At 43.6% G+C, this 20,005-nt stretch overlaps 1 protein-coding gene across 1 annotated transcript in view; it reads right to left on the reverse strand.

Moving 5' to 3' along the window:
- Positions 1 to 20,005, reverse strand: part of LOC121280817 (probable voltage-dependent N-type calcium channel subunit alpha-1B) — a 226,806-nt gene that overhangs the window by 126,216 nt on the left and 80,585 nt on the right. Inside the window, exons 16-19 of the mRNA XM_041193080.1 lie at positions 14,735 to 14,864; positions 7,442 to 7,501; positions 5,174 to 5,280; positions 3,551 to 3,562 (exon numbers count right to left, since the gene is read on the reverse strand). Coding sequence (XP_041049014.1) covers positions 3,551 to 3,562; positions 5,174 to 5,280; positions 7,442 to 7,501; positions 14,735 to 14,864 — 309 coding nt within the window. The remainder of the gene's footprint in view (positions 1 to 3,550; positions 3,563 to 5,173; positions 5,281 to 7,441; positions 7,502 to 14,734; positions 14,865 to 20,005) is intronic.

Raw genomic sequence — 20,005 nt, forward strand, 5'->3', positions numbered from 1 at the left:
TTTTTCATCTATTCCGATATATTTGTATTAAATTACATGAGCAATCTTCCTACCACTCAGAAGCTGCAAAGTCATAATTCCCATAGTTACAACTGAATGGCCACTGCAGGCCAGGTTTTAGTTTAAAGAGATTCTAATTCAACCAAGTAGAGATATGCAAATCAGATAGCTGGTGGTGATTCTAAAAAGCGCACAAAATCCCTCTTTGCTCTCAGCCTCATAACTAAATGGAGGAAGAGCAACTCAGGGGCTGAATTTTACAGGATCGGTGTGGAGGGTGGGGGCACAGTCTGCACTGCTTGTCCCCGGAAGAAAAGTCGATTGGACCCTGCAGCGATATCACGCTGAGAGCAGCCTTAACAAGCTGAAGGTTGGACTTCCACCCCTCAGTTAAAGGAACGCCCGCCCTCGAGAGCTGCTGGCCAGTCTGATTGGTCGACAGCTCTTTGCAGTCCCAGCAGTGCCAGAACTGAACAGTGGGGGCTCCTGAGACTGCAAGGAGGCCCCGTGATGAAGAGGACATGGCCAGCGGAGGGAGGTAGGTCTGGGGGTTTGGATGGGGAGGATCTGGGAGCCGGAGCCGGGGTGGGGGTAGGGTGCGGGGGGTGGGGGAGGAGGTTGGGTGGCGGGTTTTGGAGGTCAGACAGGGAGGCATAAATTGGGGGTACTATCTTACTGGGGCGGGGGTGGGTGCCCCTTGATGCTCCCCAAATGTGGTAACACTCTTCCTTCCAGCCCTTTCACCAAGTTTGGTGAAAATATGGCCTGCCCACTCTTGTCTACCTTCTGCCAGCCAGCATATTATGGCAGCGAAAGCTGACTTAGGCCCTGAAGCATCCAATAAATGGCCACTTAAGAGATTCAATAGGCCTGAGGGCAGACGGTCCAGCAGGTGCCTTACCCATACTCTTCTCCTCCTCCCCCATAATATGGAGACCGGGTCAGGGTGAGCAGGAAGATGGTGGGGTGACCACCCAACATATTTTGTGCCCCCCTGCCTCCAAACACCCCAGCTGGGAGTGGGTGGTGGTGTTAAATCCAGTCCGAGAACTGCATATTTAGACCAGCCTTTACTCTACTTGCACACAGCAACCGTCTCCCAAATAAATTATTCCTCCCCACACCACCATGGTGTCATCCTGTCATGTATAATTGCAATGACTGTTCACATCTTATTCAGAAAATCTGATTCACTATTGTGATTAAAGTGTCTCAAGAAAGATAAAAATGATGCAGTAGGAAAAGAAAATGCTGGGAACATATGCTCAGTCAGTGGACGGAATCATCCCAGATTTGCACTAAGTGCACTAGCAGGCGGGAAAAATGACATTTTACCCGCCAGCTGCAATGGTGGCTTTTCACACCGTACCATCCCAAACCCGCCGTATTAATTATGCATTCCCAGGATACACGCCATTTCCATGGCAGGCTTCAATTCACCTGCCACACCATCGCCTTGCTGCTTCTTCACATTTGAAGTACAGCCACGCTCAGTGCTTTCAGCTCAGGACTGTTACAAAGAAGACATGGACCCAAAAGGCAAGAAGACTGCAGCCCTCCAGCACCTTTTGGATACTGTGGAGACCTGCTGTGATGTCATCTACTCCCATTCTGGCCACAGGAGGGGCAGCTACATTACCACTCTGGCTTGGGAGGCAATGGCAGTGGTGATCAGTGCCAATGCTATTCAGAAGAGGTTGACCATCCAATGCTGATAGAGGATGAATGATCTCATCTGTGCAGCTGGGCTAAGGCAACCATCTCATCACTCTAAACTCACACACCCAAGCCCATCACACATTCAGTGGCATCTCACTCACTGCCAGTTCAAGGGACATCCCCAACCATTCTCACACACACAGCCTCACATATCCATCTGGCCTCATCTCCCCTGGAGACTGCCTCCTCAGCCCTCACCATCCTGAGGCCATTTGCACAGATCAACATGTGCACCCACACTTACCGTGGGATACCCTCCTTCCCTAGTACAGCTCTCGTCCTGCAGCCTCTTCCCTTGCCTGGGGCCACTTCTCTCCCTTCCCCAAAGAAGACCTTGCCCTCCAGCCATTGAAAAGCCACCCACATATGACTGATGTGATAGATAGAGACCTACCTGTGAGCCCCCGAAAGTGATGTGGTGCTGTCTGTGAAGCCTGGCGCTGATGACTGCGAGTGCTGACCGAAGCAAGGTAGGCAAACAAACCTTTAAGTCCCGAAAGAAGTGCAGCCTACCAACGGCACACTTTATATATGCTGTTGTGAAACATGTCGGCGGGGCCTTTTCATGATATGAAGATGTATTACGATGAGGTTCCTGACGTCAAATGGCGGGAAGCACAGCCTGCTATTGACATGCTGAGTGGACAATTGCAAACTGGTTTCACGACACCGTGAAACTGATTTTAGGCCTTTTAGCCATATTGTCCACTCACACTGCCGAACATGCCAGACGCCAGTGGGCATGGAAAATTCTGGCCAGTATCTCAATAGATAGACACAGATTTTGGGTGGGCTCCTCCATAATGGATCTACTGAAGGATCTCCTCTGAACTCTTTCTTCCTGTTTTCATGCTGCCTGATCTACCTTGCATTAGCAGAACTTTCTATTTTTATTTCAGGTTTCCAACATCTTGTCCTCTTGACTGAAAGCTTATTGCTAATATAATCACATTAGGAGAATACAACAAATCCCAATAGTCATTACCAATATCAATTAATGGTAAACAAATTATGCCTCGAGTTCAGATTTCTATCACAATCAGCATTGTCACTAATGCTGCTCTGGTAGAATTAGATCAAACTAAAAAGAAAGAGGAGCTAATCTTTTTTTACTGATAGTGAGAATAATTCAAGGTTCTGTGAAAATATATTAGACAACAAATTCCTTATGCAGGATAATATATTCCATTTTCAAAGTGGAACTGAAATGGTTCTAGAATAAATTAATCCAGGCAAGATTTGTAATTCAGCCTTAGTGAAGTGCCTGTTATGGTTATTATGAAATGAGGATGGTTTTAAATATTAATAGAGGTTAATAAGCTTAATACACAATGACTGCTCTATTTGAAACTGAAATCTGAAAAAAGAATTATATGCAATTACATAGTTGCTCAAATTGCTTTTCTCATCAATCTAAAAGCTCAGCTTCAGGAAAGTTAATAGGAAAAATTGCCACAATTTTCTCTAAAAATTCTATGGTCGAGTGACTTTGAAAGTCAAATAATGAATTAAAGAAAGGGAGTGGCCAAACGGGTTGGGATAACCAATGACCGATTTAAACTTACAGGGGACTGTACAAGGTCTGTTAGACTGTGAAGTCACTGAGTTTACCACACATCATCTCAAGTTCATTGAAGAACTTGTTAGCATGTGTGGTAGACTTTCTCGCTAAAATTACTAGAACGTGACACATGATTTTTTTGAGCAGTAAACACACATACACTCATTCATACATCCTAATACATATAACACACATGACGTACATCCACACTGACATAATCACAGGAGCAATGTTACAAATTTTGTTTGAAGATTGCAATGAAAACCTTACCCGAGGAAGCTCCTGTTCAGGTCCCCGCACCAGGGAAGAAAGGAAACAGGTCAGTTACAAAGCAACAACAACAACAACAACAACAGAACTCATATTTTCTTTAACAGTTAATTAGTTAAGGAGTTACTGCTTGCTGATTGGGTAACACATTGGTTGGGAACATTGCTCTTTTAATTCCAGGCCTTGAGTTTGAATTCAATTTTGAACTTGAAATACAGAGATACTGTTTCCACTGCCAGGACATTTATTAACTAGAGAACACAGATTTAAAGTCACTGGCAAAATAATCAGAGGGAAGATGAGGAGATTATTTTATGCAGTGAGTTTTTACGATCCAGAATGCACTCCCTTAAAGGGGGGTTGAAACAGGTTCAGTAATAATGGGCTGAGTTTTCGAAGAAAGTTGAGGTTGGGATTGGAGGCTGCGGGTTTTAATTTGGCGCCACCGGCCATCTTGTCGGTGTGGCACCAGGATCCTGATCCCCGGCTGTTATCAGAGAGGCCGCGTGGCATCACATTGGATACCTGGCTGCAAATAGCAAGCAGCCAGTTTAGATCAAATTAATGCAGTTAAGAGGCCTATTAAGGGCTGGTTTCTGTGCCAACTGGGGTTTCCAGACAGTATGTGGGCAACCCACATCAGGCTGAAACTTGTGCAGGCCAATGTGGTGAGCTCAGGTTGGAATGGGGGGGGGGGGGGGGGGGGGGGGGGGGGCTGCTTCAACCCACGAGGGATTCCTCCCCCACCCAATCTATAATAGCTCCTGGGCCACGGCTGTGTCTGCTGGCTGTACCAAACAGAATTTGCTCAAAGATAACAGTGAGGCAGCTGGGGCTGTTTTAAAAATCCAAACAACTTAATTAGCTTTCTCCCTCTCCCTTTCCCTCTCTCTGTCTCTCTCTCCCCATCTACAGAACAGCAGCTCTCATCTGGGCTGGCAGAGTTGCTAATTTGTGAACACTGAAGGGCCTCCCACTGGCCCTCCAGCCTCAGAAGCCTGCCCATCATCCTTAATTGGATGCCAAGCCCGGTGTCTGGCCTTTAATTGCTCATTCCTTTAAGATAGTGGACGGGGTGTGTCTGGAACATGCCATGAAGGATCAGAGCCCGGAACTAGTCCCCATATTGGATTCCCACCCTGGAATGAAAATTCAGCCCAATCATTCAATCGGAAACTGGATACTTGAAAGGGAAAATACAGCTATGGGGAAAACAGCAGAGGAGTGGGACAATTTGGCCACCACCCAGACTGCTGCCTTTATGCAGCTATGTTCATGAAGCCTGGTTTCTTGTGACAATGTCTGGACTGCAGTCCCGTGTGTTCTGCTGACCAATCACCCAGGAGTTACAATTTCCACTACTATGGCTGAAGATTTCATTCAAGATTACGCAACTTGACTTCTTTGATTCATTGAACAAAACAGGGTAGAAACAAACATTTTATGAGCCACAGAAATAAAACAACGTAAAGTATTTTCCAAGCCCAACCAACAGTGCAGTTGGATAACTCAACTGAACAGTACTTGAGATGAAAATGATGTTTTTACTTCAATTGCAGTTTACAAGGGTTAAAACACAGAAAAGATGAATCCAGAACAGTAAAATCTTCAGATGTTACTCACGTAAAAGCAAAAGCCACAAGAGCACCACTGACGACAATGAAATCCAGAATGTTCCAAAGGTCTCGGAAATAAGAGCCAGGATGAAGTAACAGGCCTAAATTAATCATCTAATGAAAGGAAATGAGATAAAGTGAAATTTACATATAAATATGAAAAACATAAGTCTTTGCTTTGTTGCAATTATGTCTGATTATCAGTCCCTCTACCCAAAGCTTATGTGGATCTTTAAGGCTATGGCCGAGAAATTTGAAAACGGGCACACAGGAGACAGGCTGTTGTCATACATGCCTGTTCATGTGGTCTCAAGGACTGCATTAAATTGATGTTAGGACATAAATTCATTAGCTGCTTTATTTTGTAGGGAGCAGGAAATACTGCAGCTTTGATGCCATTTAAAGACAACCAACACCTCTTAAAGGGCAAGTGCACTCTTGAGTGGCTGGAAAGGGGCACTCAGATTATCTAGTGCCTTATTCAAGCCCCTAATCACTCTCATTCGATCACTCAGGAACCCATTTTACACCTGTAAAACGGGTGCAGTGTCAACGAATTTCAAGGCCTATGGATTCATTCTGTAAAATTATGGCAGAAAAATTCTGACACTGCACCACAAGGCTATAAAGATGATCATTTTATCCATTCAGCAAGAATGTCAGATTCTCCCAGTTCTACAGCTCTTTAAAATTCACAAAAAAATGTTAAAACTGAAGCACACAATAGGACGCTTCGAGGGGCTGTTCAAAAATCAAAGGAAATAAACGCATATTGTGTTGAGTAATTCACAGCACCAAATTGAAGAAATATAGAGCAGTTACAGTGTAGAAAGAGGCCATTCAGCCCATCGTGTCTACGTCAGCCAAAAAAAGAAAAAAGAAACTAGCTACTTGTTTTAACCCCACTTTCCAGCACTCTTGCCGTTTACAGCACTTAAGATGCAGGTCCAGGTACCTTTTAAATGAGTTGAGCATTTCAGCCTCAACATCCAACTTAGCTAGTGAATTCTAGATGCCCACCACCCTCTGGGTGAAAATGTTTTTCCTCATGACACCTCTAATCCTTCTATCAATCACATTAAACCTATTCCTCTTAGCTAGGGGAAACAAGAATTTCCTGTCTATCCTATCTAGGCCCCTCATAATTTTGTACACCACTATCAACATCCTGGGGGTTACTATTGACCACAAGCTGAACTGCACTAGCCATATAAATACTGTAGCTACAAGGGCAGGTTAGAGGCTAAGAATCCTGCAACAAGTAACTCACCTCCTGACTCCCCATAGCCTGTCCACTATCTACAATGCACAAGTCAGTAGTGTGATGGAATATGTCCCACTTTCTTGGATGAGTGCAGCTCCCACAACACTCAAGAAGCTTGACACTATCCAGGACAAAGCAGCCCAATTGATTGGCACCCCTTCCACATACGTTCACTCCTTCCACCACCAACAAAGAGTGGCAGTGGTGTGTACCATCTACAAGATGCACTGCAGAAACTCACCAGCCTCCTTAGACAGCACCTTCCAAACCCACAACCACCACCATCTCAAAGGACAAGGGCAGCAGACATGATGTGCAAATTAAAGTTTACAAAAGAAAACTAAAAACAGCAGATGCCAAGTGAGGGCAAACCAAAGCTTGGTTTTATCTGGTATAATAAACTCTGTAATAAACAGATTTTAACCTCCACAGTGATAGGAATTGTCGAATTTCAGGAGATACACCCCTCTGCCTGGGTAGTGATGGGATCCAGCGTACACCTTGAAGTTCCCCTCCAAGCTACTCCCCATCTTGACTTGGAAATATATTGTTGTTCCTTTACTGTTGCTGTCAAAGTCCTGGGACTCCCTCCCTAACAGCACTGTGGGCATATCTACACCACATGGCCTTCTTTCTTGAATTGCTGTAGGCCGCTCACGAACATTGTCTCAAGGGCAATTAGGGATGAACAATAAATGCTGGCCTAGTCAGCAACGCCCACATCTCATGAGCAAATTAAAAAAAAAAATTCTAAAATTCACACTTCTGAACAAAAGTATTGAAACTTTACTTTTGTCTGATACACAAATTTATCACAGTGCACAACTCATTAAAAGCAAACAACCAGGCCTTTAAGCTCAATCCAATGAACTGCTGCCCTCATTAATCACAAAAAAAATTCAAATTATTTATTCCCAGCCAGTGACTAAAAGTATAATTAAATGCAGATTTTCTTTTCAAATATTATTCTTCGTGCATTTAAATGATGAAGAATCCAGTTGGAATATTTACCTTTATCACCATTTCAAACGTAAAGACCCCAGTGAACACGTAATCCAGATATTTCAGAACCTAAAGCAAGAAATAATTTTTATTCAGATTTGAGAGCATATAACCTGTCTGTCTTCAAAGTCCATCTTTCATTGTTGCTTCGTGCTTCAAATAATCAATTTCAGTAACGGATTAGTCATTGATTTGATAAGTTCGTGCAAGTTGGCAAACACGCACTGCTAATTACAGAATTACTAAAGAGTTTAGAATGAAAACAGGCAAAACATAACCAGGTGAAAAAGACAAAAGATGGACAAAAGGTTTGAAAGTCAGCTTCAATGCTTTGCCATTGGTTCAGGCCATGTCTTCAGAAAAAAGGAAATAAAAACAAGGAGATGAGCTGTTCAATGACAGCAAAAAGCAAAGGTTCCAAAACAGTTGCTGTTTTAACAGGTTGCACAATAACAAAAGCCTCCAACCGTTGCCTAGGTACCTCAATTATGAAATTTGAAAATTATGTTAATAACATGCTTTCCATTCATAGAGGTGAGGTCAAATGTTAAAAATGCCAGAGGTACCACAGCCGTTGAACCTCCGCCCTCAGACAGACTATGGGCGTAGTCCTTGCCTAACCTGCATGGCAGAAAACTGACAGTATTGGATCGGCTGCCAATACCGGTCGATTTTACTTTCAAAAAATAAAGTCAGAAGGGGTACAAAGCGGATGGTCAATCCCAACCCATCAGTTTCCTACCAGATACTTTAGGTTAGAGTCACCTTCATGTATAACACATTATTGTAGACAGTCCCCCATTTGTTCAATCTTCTGAGATGAGTGAACAATCACAAGTAAAATAACAAAGATGGTCAATCTGTTAAGGTTTCTCTGAATTGCAGTTGTAATCAAGCAAAATAACCAGTAACACCTTAACAACCAACATTATCCAACTCTTTCTGCTGCAGTCCACAAGTGACATTTTCATGGTACCAACAGGATTGGAGCCATGTGGTTTCACAGAACATTTGCACTTCAAATGCCCAAGTTAACCCTTGGAGTATTCAGTCCCTTTCTTGATCAGCTATTCCTTCAATCCTTTATTGATGGTGTTAATTAACAACACAACAGTTCCTTTCATAAAAGACTCATTCCACGTATCTATTACCCAGAGAAAAAAAATCTGCAGTCTTGATTCAGATTGATCACCCCCTAACAATATCTTTAAGAAACTGCTCATATTTTGATTATTCATAGATTTATCCACAGGACATGGTATTGCAAAAACGTTTGCCATTTTTCATTGTAAATTTATAGTAATTTTTGTTAGTTGCATTAATAAAAGCTGCTTCCTTAGTTATTTCAATAATGCATAATTGAAGAACATTATATAAAACATTGGTTGGAACTGGAAAACATAGATGCTTGGCAATACAATCAGGAACAATGAGAACATGTCCAATTATATCAGAGTTTCTGCTTTGGCTGCAATTTGCAAAATGGGTGCAAATTAGGCTTGAGCTCAAGTCTCTGTTTAAATTTGTTTGTGTAATAACAAGCAACTCAAACCTACAGGCAAACCTTCCAGGAATCAGCACAATTGGGTCCCACAATAGAAAGTCATTAATTATATCTTTCGCCTTGTATTCAAAAACTTGTATATTCAAGAATGGTGACCTGGTGCAGTTTTAGTGAATACAGCTGAAAATAGGTTCATCACAAGAAATATGCATTTTTAATAAATGTCTAGTCTGCCACATGTAACTATAAATGACTGGGAATTATTTAAATATCCTACGGAGACAGTTACTAGTTTTGTTGGTGTCCGCAGTTCAGTTTCTTGGTTAAAAATTTTTACAATGTGCCCACGAGTGCCTGAAAAAGGTGAGTTTAATTTTAAGAGCCTTCTCGGACAGTCACAAATGGGAGAAACTCACCCTGCTCATTTTCATTGAAATGGGGGCAAGGACAGGTTTGTGGATGGGACAAACATTCAGCACAAAGATTTAAAAAAACTAAAGATTGTTGAAACTTGTTGAGTCACGCTTTACATAACTTGCATGAAAAATTCCATGCTTTTTTGGCCAATTTCAGGCAAATTGCACTAATTTTAGCAGAAATTCTAGGCCGTCATGTGACATTAATATCAAAGCAGGCAAAGCAAAAATATAGTTCAGCAAGTGGAGTAACTTCTAACTGTAATAAGAATAGCATTTCACCAACCCCACTATCAGTAGATTATAGACCCATGCCATTGTTCTCAATTAGTTAGAGTTACTGAATGGAATTTAATGCCCTCCCCCATGGCACCTCTGGTGGTAGGAGAGCATTTAATCAGGAAGGAGGGTGGTGGGTGGGGACCTAGCTGCCGATGGGCCACTGCCCCAATTAACACCATGGTGAGAAGGCCCAGGGATGGCTTTCCTACCCCACTGTAAATTGAAGACCTGAAGTGGGCAATTAATGTCCACTTAAAAACCTCATCCTGCCACCACTGTTATCCAGCCAGCAGTGGGCAGGCGATTCACCATGCAGGAAGCCCAAAAAGCGAATCCTGTTGGGGTTGCTTGTGGGTCCCCAGCATCTGATCAAGATTGAGGAAGCTGGGGGGAGGCCCCTTGAGAGCTACCACCTCTGCCCATACCGCTGACCCCCATCCACCTCTCCCACCACACTCTGTGACTCCCCTCCCGCCAATACTCACCTGTACCTAGGTCCATTGGTGATGCTAGGCCTTAGGTAGGTATAGTACGGGCAGCTGCCAATCAATGTTGAGTTGCCAGCCCGATTGGCTGGCAGTTCTCAGTGGGCGGAGCTTAAGCCCCTGAGGTCCTTGAACCCAGGGAAGACCCACTACTAGCCAGTTAAATGCCTATTTGGCATTTAATTCAGCGGGCCTTCCTGAAAAGAGGTAATATGTTGCTCCACAGCTCCCCAGCTAACAAGCGAGACTCTCTCAGCTCCATCAAATACCGTCCACTGTTTCCATTAATTCAAATCCAAATATGATCCCTGAATTTTGCACAGTCAAACCAAAGGCTATTTTCAAGTAAGTAGGAAAATTTATTAAATAGAAACAGAAAACAATGGAAATACACAGCAGATCTGATAGCATCTTTGGAGAGAGAAAAATGTTTCTGGAGCTGACATTTTGGGTCTGTGGCCTTTCATCAGAACTGAGAAAAGTTAGAAAAGTTAGGTTTTTATCAAGTGAAAGGGGAGAGAGTGAGAAGAATAACAAAAGGGAATGTTTGTGAATGGATAGAGGTTCCGGACAGATTAAATGACAAAAGGTCTCATGGTGCAAGGTCAAAGGAAGTGACAATGGGACAAGTGAAGAAGCAAAGGGCGGAGCCGTCTGTTCACATTTGCGGCAGGCATCATGGCGGGGTGGGGTGGGGCGAGGTAGGGTAGGGCAGGGCAGGGTGGGGGGGGGGATCAATTCGGCAGCGAGATAATCCGATGGTGTCTGCCATGTGCGAATCCCACTGGAAGCCGGCATGAACCCGATGTGCATCCCAAAGTAAGGCCCAACTGGATCAAATCCCCCACATCCGATTTTAATGTTATGCTGGTGGTAAAAGACGCTGACCCAGAACACGTCCGGATAAGCAAGATGTGCAGAAATCGGGACTCACCTTTAGGTCCTTGCTCAGATCAAGGATGTTCAAGGAGCAGAAGATGCTGAAGCCCTACAGCTACTGGACCCTGGAGGAACACATGAACACATGCATCGGATGCTGGGTGGATCCTCATGGACATGGCTATGCCATAAAGCAGCTCACAGAAAGTGGGAGGTCTCCGTTGATGCTTCCGGCCTGCTTCAGAACATCATGATCTTGGCCATGAGCTGCTACAGCTGATCAGAAAAGGGCTGAGAGGGGAAAGTCTAGGTGTGAGTGGGCAAGGAAGGTATACCAGGGAGTGTGACTTTGAGAGGGGTGGGGGGGAGACAAAGGTGTCAGAGAGTGGGTGAGGTTGGCGGGGAGGGGAAACAAAGTTGTCGGGGGTTGAAGTTGTTGGGGGGGGGAATGAAGGTGTCGGGGGACTGATGTTAGGGGATGAGGTGTGAGGGGGAAGGAGGGAGTCCGGGGGAGGAGGGTGCAACATGGGAGAATGCCATAACTGGGGAGGTAGGTGTAAGACAATAGAATGTGTAATGGAGGGAGGTGTTCAAGGGAGGAGGAAGTGCGGAGGAGGGAAGGTGTTCAGGGAGAGCAGGGAGTAAGAATGAAGGAGGCAGTAAGGGGGCGATGTCCAGGTGAACATGCAAGGGAGGGGTCTTTAGGGTCAATGACTGCTTCCTGGGGAGCAAACTGAGGGTGGACATGGTAGGAGAGAATGGTGAGTGTGAGAGGGAGCAGGGGGAGCAGGAAGGATGGAAGGAAGTGGATGCATTGGTAACAGTGGAAGGGACGGTGAAGGTGGTTGGTGGGGACTTGGAGGCAGACACTGACCCTGGGGGTGGGAAAGAGGAGGTTGGTGAGGTCATTGGTGATGGGAGTGGGATTCTCGGGAAGGTAAGAAATGTACATATTCACTTGGATATCCTGGAAAGACAAGGGCTCAGGTTGGTAGGTGACGGTGCGAAGGTGAAAGGTGATGCCAGGGGCTTTGACAGATGGGGGAAAGGCATGGTGACTGGCGGAGGGGAAAGGACGGGGGAGCTGATGATATACTTGCCCATGAGCATGGATTATGAACTTGAAAGTGAGTGGAGCCTTTTGTTTGACAGGCACAAGTGCTGCCTGAGAGAGTAATCAATGGGTGGGTGGAGATGCAGGTCAGCTCAGACGGACAACTGAAAGAGAGCCCCAGCAGGCAGCATTGAAAATGCTCTGGACAGTGAGATGAGGGTTCCATATGCAAGGGAGTGTGCTTGCACAAGGCTCTGCCACCCACACACTTCTCCCTCCAGAATCACTTGTGGTCCGGCTGCATGCAGCTGAACCGCTTGTGTGGGAGGATGCTGTGGGAGGACTTGCGAAGCTTGTCAATGAAGTTGAAAGACAACATTGCACATTATTCAATGGAAGTGAATATATTTTCAGATTATAAAGTGACAAAATGTGTTCACCCGTGCAACCAATTGTGATCAGAATTTCTTAACTTTTCTAGGCCTACCACTTCTTCTAGATGCTGCCCTGACATCCACAGCAGGGGTGGAGACAGCCTGTGCAATGGTTGGCCCTGTTATCTTTGATGACTTTGGTGTACGTCCTCTGAGGAGCTGAGGCCTTGAGGGGCCCGGCTTGCTTTGACTGCCCTCCTGTGGGCCAGCTGCTCCCTCTGTGGTGACAGAGGATGAGGTTGAGGGGGTCACAGGCAAAGGGGACTCAGATTGAGTGGACAGCCTCTGAGATTCCTGAGTGGATGACCCTGAGGGGTGTCCAGCTGCTGCTCCTCCTTCCTTCTCGTGCCCAAGGGCCCCAGTCTGACTCCTTGAGGGGAAGGGGCACCTGGAGGGACATCGAGGTGCCCTCTTGCGTTGCCCTGCAGGAACTCACCCACGTGATGGAGTGGTCCACGCACATCTCTGTGTTCTGCTGGACCAGGATCTCCATGGTGTCCACTATCCTTCCCATGGCGATCTCCATATGCTCACATGTGGGCACCACTTCATAAGAGGGCAGATGAACGACTCCCCCGACTCATGTGCCACTTTGTTGAGGGCTTCCAACAGCTCTGCACGATGATGCCCCCGCCTTCTGCTGACTCTCCACGATGAGCTGGAAGGCCAAATCCAGAGTCTCGTCATCTGACTTGGACCTCATAGATGCCTCTTCCCCAGCAGTCCTCCGAGTGCTGAGGGGTTCGGCTGAACCTGCCTCCTCCTGCTGCGGATATGTTTCCATGTGGTGACCACCAGACTGTGAACCCGAGCCTAGATCTAGGTCCCACTGAGGTGTGTGTCTCTGCACTGGTGGAGGGTGTGGGTGGCGCTGTGATGGGTCTTCCAGGCTGCTTATTTCCAGCTCTTCAATGGAAGAGGAGTCCTCTTGGCTGGAGGTGAGGATGCGGATGCAGCTGAGGGACTGGTTGGCTGAGGGTATAAGTCATTTGGCAAAGCTCCCTGTGAACCAAAGTAGAGATAATTAGTGCATAGCAGCACAGTCAAAAGCAGGAGAGAGAGCACTCACATTTGCGTTGAGAGTGGGATACTGTGGTGCAGGATCCTCACATGAGTGTTCACCGCCGACCTCACCATTGCTGCAGGCACAGTCCACGTCCTCACCAGTCAGCACGATGGTATGTTCCCCAAAGTGAGTGAGGGGCCTAATGTGAGCCACTCCACCCCTGGTCTGTGACTATTCCCTGCTGTTGTGGGCAGGCTTCACCTGCATGAAAACAGATGGAGAGAGTGTGAGTAGGACGCATGGCACTGCATGGAATGTTTGTGTGGCAAGCGGAGCTATGGACAGGATGAGGACGCAAGCTCCAGAGGATATGAGCCTGATGGAGTTGTGAAGGTGTACGTGAGAGTTAGTTGCATTGTCCCTTGAGGTGTGAGATCCCTGTGGATCTGTGATGGGTTTGTAAGTGTGTGAGGTGAGAATGATGAGGTGGTTGACTTACCTTGGCGGAATGAATGAGAACATTCATCCCCATCCTACACTGGATGGCTGACCTCCTCTGTGCTCTAGTGGCACTGGTCATCACTGCCACCGCTTCCCAGGCCAGATTGGTGGGCCTCCTGCGGCCATGGTAGAGGTAGAGGACATCGTGGCGGCCCAGAGGGGCATTACTAAATTTGGGGGCTGCCGCCTTCTTTGCTTTTGCGGCCATCTGTCCCCTCGAGCAGTCCTGTCCTGTAGACATGAAATAGGCTGAGCTTGGAATATGGCGCCCAGAGCGAGGAAGCGCTGCGGTCATGGGTTGGATGGCAAATCTGAGCCCGCCTGCCAACAATCCAGTGCATTTCCCCTGAATGTATTATTAATGAGGCGGGATGCGCTGGGAATGGGATAATATGGTATGAAGAGGCGACATTGCGGCTGGTGGGGAAAATCTCATTTTTCACACCCACTATTGCACTTAGTGCAAATCTGGGACGATTCTGCTCAAAGGTTTTGTCTAGAGGAGGTGTGAATGCAGGGTAGTTGTTGTTCAAATGCAAAGCACAAGAAAATTTGTGATCTTTGAGGATTTGAGGGCAAATGATTGTGCCCCATACAAATTAGGCTTTATCCTGTGGGTCTAATGTTACTTTTCCTTTTTTATTAGGGCACATTTTAACAGTATTCGCAGCTGAACTGATTCCTTGACATACGGCTATGATACTTTACAATAGTTGTTGATTAGTCGTTGAACCAACTTACATTATTTCTTGGTGAATCTGCTACCACAGGATCCTCCGCTGCCAGGGCTATGCTGCTCATCGCAATCACCAGCAGGATACACATCTCAAAATATCGTAGGTTGACAATGTAATGGCATGCCCTGCGAATACTAAAGAAAAAGTCACGAATGCACCATTATACAAGCATTCAATGTAGCAAGAAATGGGAGTATCAATGGGCAGATTCACAAACAGGTTTTGTAATATTTTTTGGAACTACATACTGGTAACAACCATCTTTTTGCATACAATGTAAGTTGTCACTTCCTTCTCTCTTTTGTGCCAGTATTTCATGCTATGATGTGAATTCATAGAAATTGTATCATGTTGCATTTTAATTGGTCAACACTTTTTCCTTTGAAGTTCATTCAGAAAGCCCATTTAAAAACATGTTCGATTTCACACTAAGCACCAATGAGATGATTATAAATCACCCAGCTGCCAATAAAACTGCAACCAAAAATAAGGAATCACAATGAACCATTAAAGCCATTCTTTGTACCTCTTAATCTAATGAAACGAAGAAGCAATTATTAACATAAGTAGAAAATACACCCAGCTTCATAGCCTTGGGTTTTCACCTGTGCTTCCTACAAAGATTTTGGGTGGGATGAAGAGTCTATATATATGTTGTGGTGCACAAGACATTGTAGTTGTGTGAGTCAAGTTGGATAGCGCAGTGAAGCTTTATCTGTCCAAACATTGTCCTATGAACGTTCTTAAATATGTACAGATCATATTCCAGAATAAGAGAAACTACACATTTTTCAAATATTTTTTAATAAATACTAAACTAAAAATGTAAATTGAAAACTGCTTTTCTCCATTACTGAGCTTTTGAAATGTTGTCTTCATTAACTTCTAGTTAATGCTATGAAGACAATTGACTGCAGCCACATTCCCCACTAAACCATCCAGGGAGCTATCCTCAATACATTCTGTAACATAGTCATATTCAGCTCAAGATATACTAACTGAAAGATCGATTACTACTATTCATCATATTGCCTGCATTGAACCATTTTATTTTCCCCTCCACAAATTCTCACCCTCAAAGGCACCGGCTTTAACATGATTACAGCAACATTTTAGTACCTCACCCGGGTGACTACCGTTGGTCCAGATGTTCACAATTTCCAGAACAGCTCACTAGATTGAAAACTGAAGCAAATACTCTGACATTCTTTCCTTTCTCAAATCTCAAGAACAGTAGGGCCAGTTGCACCATTACTGTCATTGGTCCAACTGAGATTAACTGACTCAGTGCAGAGAAGAGATCAATTCTAGGACCATTTATTGTTCTTAAGTGTTCAACAATGCATTGCCAAATGAGCAACTGGGAGAACTAATCTTGTTTGTATAAATTCAAGACAAAAACTACAAAATTTCAGATTTATTTTGGTTAAAGAAAAACTGCTTGCAAACCAACCATCTAGCACTCTCGATGCTACTGACACCTTTATATAATGGGACTGAGGTAACTTATGAGGATATTGTAATAACATAAACAATTCTTGTCTCACTTAAATACAAGCTGCCCCCCAAATCTTAAACAAGAAAGGCATTCAATAATTATAGGTAGTTATACGTATTCTAAACTGACATGTTGGGAAGCTTTATAAGATTAAAGGTCCCATTTTGCCAAATAAAATATTTTAAGACCTTTTTAATGTTGACCAAAGCAACAAAACAATCGCTGGAATGGTACAGCAGCAGGAGGATTTTTCCAGCTTTCAACACTCTAAAGAGAATTGATCAGTTCATGCCCAGATTTCCGTTTAATAAAGAATTTAATAAAGAATTTTGATAATATAAAATGTTATCACAGCATCAGTCATCAGCATTTTGAGATGAGTAAATGCAGATAAAACAAGTACATGGAGAAAAAATCCAAATTTTGCTTTAGTTCCAAACTTGCAAAATATAATTTATTGTCATTTTACATTAATGTAAACAAATCCTAATTCAAAGTCAGATATATTCCAAATTTAAGCACAAAAGGTCTTCAGGAAACTACAGTGAAACTCTGGCTACTAGGGTACCAAAGCTTAATGCATTCTCATCTTTCAATCTCTGCTATTTTAGCCATTAACCCATTGAAAATAACTGGGTACATTTTCTGCTGAGACAGACAAAGGTATTTTGCTTGAATTGGTTCAGTGGTGTCCAAGCTGTTACCTTGGAGCCATTTCCAGTCCTTGAACCACCATTTTCCTGCCATAACGTCCATGAAACTAAGACCTATTTGTGTTTATAGTGCTTGCTTACTGGCGCGACTGGGGGTTTGCAAAGGATGATTCTTAGTGCTTTTGTCTCATAGGAGGACAGTTCTGTTAGGAAACCTAAATTGGTTAGTATCTACAGATTAATGGGAATACAGATTTAGGCTTAATATCTGACCTACACTTTAGCAGCCACAATGTTAGGAAATACAGCTAGTTTAAGTAAGCTATATTTGTATTTTGTGAGTGTTAGGAATGGGTTTTAGCATTAATGTCTAAGTTTGATTTGTATTTCTGTACCTGTATGTTAAGAAATGTCAAATTGAATTTTAGTTTCACTTTAAAAGGGTGTTTGCATTTCTGATGAGAGTTTTACAATGTAAACTAAGTTAAGCAAACAAGAGTAGAAAAACAGCAGCGTTGTTGACTGCAACAGGAGTCCAGAGAGGCAGGTCCATCCCACAGACACACACAGAAAAGCTAGAAATAGCAGTTTGTTTTGGAAGCTGTTGAAGTTCAGCTGGTTTTGAAGATAGTTGCCAGAGAAGCAGCCTAGAAAGGGGACAGACAGCCATACCAAGCTAAAGAAAAGACCCAAAATCCAGGGGAATGGAACAAAAGAAAGCCCCAAATAAAGGACAGGAACCTGGATAAGGTCCTGTTGATGAAGTTAAGAGTGAGGGGCAGAGAGAAAGGCTCCAATATTCATTTTTAAAGAGGCACATTTAAAGAAAGCAGATTTAAAGTGAGAGCAGCTTACAAGAGGCAAGCAGGTCCAAAGAGACAACTGAAGGTCTGTAACTCTTTGCTATGGGCATGTGATGCAGTGGTGTACTGTTGATGGCTGAGTTGGTGAGAGAGAGTGCATAGAAGTCAGCTTGAATGCATGTGATGACCCAGGGAAAAGGAACATCAGAAGGAGAGTTAGAAACCCTGGAGGTGAACACTTGTGGAAGGTGTCTGAGAGAAAGCATTGGTTTGGAAGAAGATTCCGAGGTGAGGTCTTGGAGAGTGGAGATTGGAAACCCTCGTGTGAAAGATAGATTGCAGTGAGACCGGTTGGCTCATAGTGTGATAAGCGTCTGGGTGGGAGTTAAAGAGAGATCCATAAAATCTGATTGAGGTGGCATCTGTCATTTGGTTTCAGAGTGTGGTGAGTCTGACCATAGGATGCCTATTGGTACATGGACTGTGTACTTACTGTGAACACTAGAGTATAAGATAGCTTTGTAAAGTGTTATCCTTAACAAATCTGTATATATCTGTAAAAGGTATAGTTGTGGGTGAAGCAGTATTGTAATATAGTTCATCTTTTCTTGTTTAATAAACGGTTTATTCTTTTCTTAAAAGTTCATTAGCTGAATCCGGTGACTCTGTTCAGTAGCTACTCTCCACGTATTTAAACAAATTAAAAGTTAGGATCCATCAAGCTGGGTTCCACTCTGGGATCAGGCTTGTCCAGGAGTAACAACTGCTAGGATCATAACAACAAAGACATAAAGCTTGCACACTACCCAAATAAGTATTCAAAATCATAATTGTAAAGTTACTTCTCTCTCTCTCTCACTCTCTCTCAGTGGAAAAACCTCTCTCCTATGATGTGCAGAGTGTTAGGCAACTATTATTCCACAATTAATATGGATAACCTGTTTAATTACAATGCCTGAAACTATATTGTGAGTTTTGCAGTGGTGTCAAAGTAGAACTGAAAGATCATCAGAAAAATTCCTTTGCCAGAATCAGCTTTCAAAATTTGTATCAAATTATTCCATGTTCTAAATGGTGAATGTGTAGCCTGTAAATTTAATGAAATTTAAATTTGCACATAAATTTCAGTGTCTATCTTGAACTTTTAACTGCTTCAAGCAGTTACCATTTTTACAGCGTTATTTCTTGGTAAACTATTCTTCCTGAACCCTGCACCTGTTTGGCAGAAATGCAACTGATTTTCTTTCTGTCGTCCATTAGGAGACTCAGCCACTGCCAGGGTACAAGTAAAATAAATATTGTGGCCTGATAGAATTCAGGATTCAGGATACACTTGTCACTTCTGGATCTGTATCTCATGTTTTATATGCTCAGGTTTGCCATTAATATATCAAACAGGACTCTACATGTGTCATATACAAATGCCCCAGCACAACAGGGAAAACTCTGTTGTAATAATTTTAAACAAGTATTTTTTATAAACCTCAAAGGTGATTTAATTTATAGATTAATCAGCAAATTGAGTTTACATTGTATTTTAAACATTGGCGAAGAGTTCTTTGCCCACCTATTGAATTTAGCCATCTCAGCAATCTGCAAGTGTTTGCAGAAGGCATTGAGCTATGTAGTGGGAATGATGAGAACATGACGAAGTATCAAGAGAACTGGAGAAAAGCAGTGGAAGACAGGGATATGAAGATCAGAAGGCCAAAGAACCAATTTATGGACTGTCAGTTTGAGCTTATGGAAGAGCATCAGAATGAAGATGTAAAGGTTATCGGTGAAGACTTGAAGAAAGTGAGTATTTTCAAGTACCTGGGGTGAGTGAAAGGAGAAGAGGAAGCCCTACGACCAGATGAAAAGATACAGTGATGGGAAACTTCAAAGCAGCAGGATTGGAAAAGGGATGCGTGACTGACAAAAGGAGATGGAGAAGGGTGTAAAACCAGAATTGTGGTGACCCCAAGTTAAACGGGAGAAACTGAAAAAAGAAGAAATAATCTTCAAGTGCGTTCAGAATATTTTTTGTCTGAAATGTACAGAACATCATTTGAGAGGTAACACTGCGCTAATAGTCCAAAGAACACATGTTCAAATCCTATTGTGGCAGTTTGAGAGTTTGAATTCAGTTAAAAATCTAATCCAGAAATAAAAGGCTGGCATTAGTAAAAGTGAACATAAAGTTGTCTAATTGCTGCAAAAGCCAAACTAGTTCACTCATGTCCTTAACCAACCATCCTTTTTTCCATCTGGCCTCTATGTGACTCCAGACATACAGTCTCCTGTCTGACTCCTATCTGCCTAAGTGGGCTGGCAAACAA

Source organism: Carcharodon carcharias, chromosome 8 (assembly GCF_017639515.1).
Source record: "Carcharodon carcharias isolate sCarCar2 chromosome 8, sCarCar2.pri, whole genome shotgun sequence".
Taxonomy (NCBI): domain Eukaryota; kingdom Metazoa; phylum Chordata; class Chondrichthyes; order Lamniformes; family Lamnidae; genus Carcharodon; species Carcharodon carcharias.